Raw genomic sequence first — 7,235 nt, forward strand, 5'->3', positions numbered from 1 at the left:
ATCGGAAGGAGGATACGAGTCGATTAGCGTAACACTTAGCTCGAAATGATGCTTCAAATGGCTTGATTAGTGCTTTAAATCGGGTGTTTGAATTTAAAATTAACAAAAATTAAGCTGTTTGGAATATCGTTTCGAGCTACGTTTTACATCAATCGACTCGTATCTTTCTTCCGATCAAAAACCCTAAAAAATCAGTTTGAAATTCGGAAAAAACTTAACGCCGTTAGGTTTATTTTCACGGGGACCATTGAGAGCCAACTTTTTTAAATTTGGGACCACTAGTGGGAATAAACAAAGTTGAGATTATTATCGACAAATAACAGAAAGTTAGGATTATTAAAATTCAGTTTTTCATTAAACATTAATTATACATTTTTTAAAGTTCTTTTTATATTTTTTTGTTTAATGATTTCTCTAATTGCTTTTACAAAACGTATTTCATTTCTTAAAAACGTTAGGTTTGTTTATAAAACATTTTTATAAACTGAACATTTTCATTATTTAATTTGTTTAATATAAATTATATCGTTTTTATATGTAAGAAAACATTTACATGTATATGAAACATTTTAGCTCATAAAACTTAATTAGCGGGTTCATTGTTAAAAATACGTGGATCTTTAATTGAACCCAGCCCGCCTTCTTTTCCCCTATAACCGTGATCTCTTTCTTTCTATCTATATATTGTCGATCAAAACCTTATTAATTCTTTTTTACTGCACATTTCGACTGACTGAAAGCTTTCTTCTATTGATGACTGGTTCGTATTGTTCATACTGTACCATTTATACTCTCATAATTCTATTTTACTTTAGTTGTTACCATATTTTTAGTATATCGTCTATCGTTGTATCGAAAGAAGTATTTAAAGATTTATGATTTATTTTTAAGATTGTGAATAGTAATTATAATTTAACTTCATACTTATTAATGTATTACTCAACTTTATTTACCAAAAGTTATCACTTACAGGTATTCAGAACCAAAACCGCCCCTTCAACCCCCGCCCATACCAAACAGTCTAAAGGATACATGAATCAAATCTGATATTTAGAGTTAGCATCTAAAAGATTGGATGCTATTTTTCTGTTACAAGACCATTTCTGCTGCCCACTTACTTTATATATTTAAGTACTTTTGTCTGCCACCACTTGCACACTTGCTAACTCTTGCCTTCAACTTTGACTTCATAAATTCAGACCATTTTACACACATAGCCGCCCTTTGCAATCTTCTCTCTCTCTCTCTCTCTCTTCAAACCATAAACACAACATATGTGACATCAATGGCTGTGTCCTTAGGGACCCTGAGGTTATGGGAAAGTGTCCTGGAATCAACAAAGAAGTCACAAGACAAGGGCAGTGATCCCATGATATGGGCAATACATCTTTCATCACAACTAAACTCAGCTGGTGTCACTCTTCCTTCACCAGAATTAGCAAATCTTTTGGTTTCTCACATTTGTTGGGATAATAATAATCCCATTTCTTGGAAGTTTTTGGAGAAAGCTTTGATCTTTAACATAGTTCCACCTTTGCTTCTTCTTGCTCTTCTATCCACCAGGTTTGGATCATGGGTTCTTGGTTTCATCCTTTTTATGTGTTTCTTGATTGTTTTTAATACTTTTTATCAATAAAGTTTTGATCTTTTTGTGTGTTTCTTGGTTGTTTATATTGTTTTTTATTAAAAGAGGTTAATTCCTGATTGGTAACAAGTTTTTGGTACCTGGGCTTGATTATTTCTGCAAAAAGTTTCTATTTTTGGAAGGTTGGTTAATGTTCTTGATTTATGGTTTCTTGAAGATCTTGTCATGGGCTTATTGTTTGAATGAATCTATGGTTTCTTGATTTCAACATTGTTATCATCATTATTTTATTAATTCTTGGTTTCTGAGAGTTGATTCTGATTTGTATTTGTTTGGATATTAATTATGTGGGCCCCCCATGAAACAGTTCTAAATATCCAAAATCTTCATTTTTTCTTGGATCTTTTTACATAAACTTAATATTAAGTTTCCTGTGAGTTTCACTCATTTCAAGAACTTAAGTTAGCCTGTTTTCGCAATTCAAAAACAGGTAGCGCGCAGCTTGTTGCCCACTTGTCTTCTGTTTCTATGTAATAAAAAACTTTTATAGTTCATTATTATTGAAAATATTCAACTATAATTGCAGTGGATCTACATATTTGTTTATATTCATTATTAAGGGCAGTTCATTACATGGAAGATAATCACATTTAGTGGAATATAGAAATAGAGGCAGGTTTATAGAATTAGTTAGAATAATATGCATTTTTTTTGTCATTTGTGGTTGGTGGGGTGGGGTGGTTCTCATGATCTTTTATTACCATTACTTTCATCGTCATACATGTTACAAACACATTTATAAAGTACAATACAAAAGGCAGCTAACATTCAAGACACATGATTACTAACTTGTATGAAATAATGCTAAAATACATTTGTTACAATTCTTGGGTATTTTTTCCTAAATTGTTATAACTTATTATAAACAGGGTTATTCCGATGCGACATACTCAACCTGCAGCGTTTCGGCTATACATGGAACTCCTAAAGCGACACGCGTTTAGACTCAAACCACATGTAGAATTTAAAAACCATGAAGTGTAAGATGTTCTCCTAACCGTTACAAGCTAACCAATTTTAAGTTGTTTCTTATCGGTTAACGATTTGTTAATGCAGGATCATGAATACAATAGACAATGTTCTTAATCTGTCTCAGATATTCGGCGTCAAAGTGAATGATCCTGGCAGCATATTATTAGAATATATAGTTTCAGTTGTTTGGCAGTTAGTTGAGGCAGCATTGGAAGATGAGGGGCTTTTAGAACTTACCAAAGAAAGAAAGCATAAATGGAATGTGCCTCAAGATATGGAAGTAGATGGTTCCGGTAGCTACGGTGCAAAGAGGAATGAGATTTTGCAGAGTAAAAATACAGTTATGGCAGTTGAACTTATTGGCCTTTTCCTACAGAACAAAATAACTTCCAGGATTCTGTTCTTGGCGCGCCGAAATATGTCAGTATTTAAGATTTTAATCCAAATGACACTTTCTATTAATAGTAACATTTAATACATGTATTTGAAATTTATACTTTATTAGGCCTACACATTGGAGAAGTTTGATTCAGGATATTGAGGTTCTTGTAGTAAACTCATCAGCACTAAGAAGCTCAAAGGCGATGACACCGGAAATTATGCTTCAGTTAATATCAGATGATCATAAAGTTGTTACTGAAGGGAAAAAAGCAAATTATTTACAAGAAATCCACACAATAATGTCTTCATCTGCAAGTATGTCTCATAAAGTTAGCGGCTCTTCACTGTGGATTCCTCTTGATCTTGCGCTTGAAGACGCCATGGACGGTTCACAAGTCGATACAACAAGCGCCATTGAGATCATCACACGTAATTCCCAACTATGTTTTTATAATATTGTTAATAATATGATTAATATCAAATAAAGAGTTTATGTTCTCTTATTTTAGGCCTTGTGAAAGCCCTTCAAGCTTTACATGGAACCACTTGGCACGAATGTTTTCTCGGTCTTTGGATGGCGGCTCTTCGTCTAGTTCAAAGGGTTTGAATTTCTCTTAATATCGGCTTATTTTTATTTTTTTTTTGTAGCCAGATTCCAAACAGCCTCTAATATGGTTGTCTAAAAGTCTTGTTTGGTTTCAGGAAAGGGATCCGATTGAAGGTCCTATGCCTCGTTTGGACACGCGTTTATGCATGTTATTATCAGTCACAACTCTAGTGGTTTCTGATTTGATTGAGGATGAGGAAAGTATGTCACACAATAATAATATTAATAGCCAAACACCACAAAGTGGTAAAGAAAATCGCCGTATGGATTTGGTTTCAAGCTTGCAGAGTTTAGGTGATTATCAAAGCTTGTTGACTCCACCTCAGTCGGTGATTCCTGATGCCAATCAGGCTGCTGCAAGAGCATTGATGATCATATCCGGTATTAATGCTGGTAATAGTGCATACTTTGACCCGGTCAACATTAAAGAAATAGCAAATAACATATGTAAGTATTAGTAACATACATGATCAAATCAGTTTCGAAAATAAACTGTTTATTAACATTATATGTTCATGATTTGCAGCCGGAAACTTGCATCATTTGATAGTCGAGTCTTGCATCGCAAGAAACCTGTTGGACACATCAGCTTACTACTGGCCCGGTTACGTGACAGGTCATATTAACCAAATCTCACATGGCGTGCCAGCTCAAGTCCCAGGCTGGTCAACGTTCATGAAAGGAGCACCGATCACTCCAACCATGTTGAATGCTCTTGTTTCGGAACCTGCTTCAAGGTAACATATTACATATATAAAATTCAAGATATTGTTTTAAGACTTTAAGCTAATTAACGGGTTTTAAGACGAAAAGGCAACTGAATTTAAGCTAATGGATTTGATGGAAGCTTAGCAGAGCTTGAGAAGGTTTTTGAGATTGCAGTCAACGGGTCAGACGATGACAAGATATCGGCTGCAACTATTCTTTGTGGTGCCTCTTTGACTCGCGGTTGGAATGTGCAGGAGCATAGTGTTTATTTCATTACCAGATTATTATCACAGCCACCGCCTGCGAATTATTCAGGCAATGACAGTCATCTTATTGCTTATGCACCCATGCTTAATGTCCTTCTTGTTGGCATTGCACCCATTGACTGTGTTCAAATCTTCTCTTTACACGGACTCGTAAGTAGTTCATATTAGAACATAACATAGTGTTATATACTTAGATTACTCGGTTTTGATTCGGTTATTGTAGGTCCCACAACTGGCAGGCTCTTTGATGCCAATTTGTGAAGTGTTTGGATCATGTGTGCCTAACACATCATGGACTTTAACAACCGGTGAAGAGATTTCCGCATACGCAGTGTTTTCAAACGCGTTTGCGCTTATGTTAAAGCTGTGGCGGTTTAACCACCCGCCTTTGGAATATGCGGTCGGGGATGTGCCTCCGGTAGGAGCACAACTAACTCCTGAATACTTGTTATTAATGAGAAACTCTCAGTTAGTTAATTCTGGTAACGAGGACCGGAACAGAAGACGGTTATCAGCAGTGGTGAAAGCATCATGTCCAAATCGCATATTTGTTGACTCGTTCCCTAAGCTAAAAGCGTGGTACCGACAACATCAAGCGTGTTTAGCTTCAACGCTTTCGGGTCTTGTTCATTCACCGGTTCATCAGCTTGTTGATAGTTTGTTAAACATGATGTTTAGAAAGATAAACAGAAGTCAACCGTTGACTTCTGTATCGGGAAGTAGTAGTTCGTCCGGGCCTGCAAGTGAGGACGCGTCTTTAAGACCGAAGCTGCCTGCTTGGGATATTCTTGAAGCGGTTCCTTTTGTTGTCGATGCGGCTTTGACAGCGTGCGCACATGGCAGATTATCGCCTCGCGAGCTATGTACAGGTATCAAGTCCTATGATTTTAAGGTTTTTACTTAAATCACCTTAAAACTTTTAAGGTTTTGGTGTTTTAAGGTTTCTTGTCTGGATGATCATGTGTTTGCAGGACTTAAAGATTTGGCAGACTTTCTTCCTGCATCATTGGCGATCATCGTGAGTTATTTCTCGGCTGAGGTGTCACGTGGCGTCTGGAAACCGGTATTCATGAATGGAACTGATTGGCCGAGTCCAGCTGCAAATCTTTCTAATGTTGAAGAACATATCAAGAACATCCTAGCCGCCACTAACGTTAACGTTCCTCGCCTTTTCGCAGGTTCAATCGACATTTCACGCCTTTTTTAACAATGTTGACTTTTTTCTTGACTTTGACAGTTGACTTTCTTTTACAGGGATAAGTTCACCATTTACTCTTCCACTGCCCTTAGCTGCCTTATTGAGTGTAACCATAACTTACAAACTCGATAAAGCATCACAACGGTTTCTCGATCTTGCGGGCCCGGCCCTGGAATCACTAGCAGCCGGGTGCCCATGGCCGTGCATGCCGATTGTTGCGTCTTTATGGACCCAAAAGGCGAAAAAATGGAGTGATTTTCTTGTTTTTTCGTCTTCACGTACGGTTTTTCTCCAAAATAATGATGCAGTATATCAGCTTCTTAAAAGTTGCTTTACAGCCACACTCGGGTTGAACAATTCGCTTGTGTCAACCCATGGTGGTGTTGGAGCACTTCTCGGGCACGGTTTCGGGTCAAACTATTATGGGGAGATATCTCCGGTAGCACCCGGGTTTCTATATTTACGGGTTTATCGGTCAATTAGAGACATAATGTCCCTAAGAGAAGATATTATATCTTTACTGATGCAATGTGTGAAAGATATAGCTTCTGATGGTGTAACCCCTAAAGGCAAACAAGAAACAAAATATGGACAAGTTTCAATAGCTACAAGTTTGACCAAAGTCAAACTAGCCGCTCAACTAGCCGCTTCAATATTATGGATATCCGGAGGCCAAGGTTTGGTTCAGTCGTTAATAAACGAGACGTTACCGTCTTGGTTTATATCCGATCACCGAGAGGGAACGGGTGGGCCGGTTTCGATGCTATCCGGGTATGCTCTCGGGTATTTCACAGTGCTTTGTGGCGCGTCTGCGTGGGGCGTTGACTCGTCCACGTCAGCGTCCAAGTGGCGGCCGAAGTTTCTTGGGTCCCACATGGAGTTTTTGGCAAGTGCACTTAACGGGAAGATAACACTCGGGTGTGATCCGATAACATGGCATTCGTATGTGACGGGTTTTTTGAACTTGATGTTGGGTTGTATGCCGGATTGGGCGGTGGAAGTTGATTTAGCGATTTTGAAGAGATTGAGTAAAGGGTTGAGGCAATGGAATGAGGATGAACTTGCTCTTAAGTTACTGGAGTCTGGTGGTGTTGGTACTATGGGTGCAGCTTCTGAACTTATATCTCAGATTGATTGATAGTTATTTTGATATATAGATATGGTTTTTGTTATGAGCTCAAGTTTTGTAAAGTGTTTAGATTTAGCTGTACATTAGTTATATCAGTGACTTAATTCAGAACTGTTTCATTTAACTTGTAATATGTAATAGATATGATAATATTGAATTTGGTCAGTAAATGATTCTTTTGGGTGGTCATCATAAGCTAGGTAGAAAGTGTTACCATCTCTGTGTAAGCTTCCTTTCAGGCATTTCAACAAGTTTACGATAATCAAGTATACGTTTGAAATCACATTCCAAAAACATTACCGTTGCTAAACGTCCTATCAACAAAGATA

General features: G+C 37.4%; 1 protein-coding gene across 1 annotated transcript; it reads left to right on the forward strand.

Annotated features, from left to right (window-relative positions):
• Positions 1 to 1,275: 1,275 nt before the first annotated feature.
• Positions 1,276 to 6,988, forward strand: LOC143630959 (mediator of RNA polymerase II transcription subunit 33A-like). Its single transcript, XM_077099837.1, has 11 exons — positions 1,276 to 1,563; positions 2,515 to 2,625; positions 2,702 to 3,037; positions 3,123 to 3,427; positions 3,508 to 3,599; positions 3,701 to 4,052; positions 4,132 to 4,342; positions 4,453 to 4,729; positions 4,803 to 5,448; positions 5,551 to 5,757; positions 5,834 to 6,988. Exons 1-11 carry the CDS (start codon positions 1,286 to 1,288, stop codon positions 6,913 to 6,915), a joined length of 3,897 nt encoding a protein of 1,298 aa, XP_076955952.1. The 5' UTR covers positions 1,276 to 1,285; the 3' UTR covers positions 6,916 to 6,988.
• The last annotated feature ends 247 nt before the right edge of the window (positions 6,989 to 7,235 follow it).

Source organism: Bidens hawaiensis, unplaced genomic scaffold (genome assembly GCF_021521415.1).
Source record: "Bidens hawaiensis isolate Kalapana, Puna unplaced genomic scaffold, B.hawaiensis_p1.1 tig00005851_1, whole genome shotgun sequence".
NCBI lineage: Eukaryota > Viridiplantae > Streptophyta > Magnoliopsida > Asterales > Asteraceae > Bidens > Bidens hawaiensis.

What these genes read in the sequence shown, in the direction of transcription:
- LOC143630959 (XM_077099837.1), top strand. Translation starts at nt 1,286, where the DNA reads ATGGCTGTGTCCTTAGGGACCCTGAGGTTATGGGAAAGTGTCCTGGAA. An exon ending in CTTGCTCTTCTATCCACCAG is followed by an intron (nt 1,564 to 2,514) that starts GTTTGGATCATG and finishes TATTATAAACAG; the next exon opens with GGTTATTCCGATGCGACATA. An exon ending in GAATTTAAAAACCATGAAGT is followed by an intron (nt 2,626 to 2,701) that starts GTAAGATGTTCT and finishes TTGTTAATGCAG; the next exon opens with GATCATGAATACAATAGACA.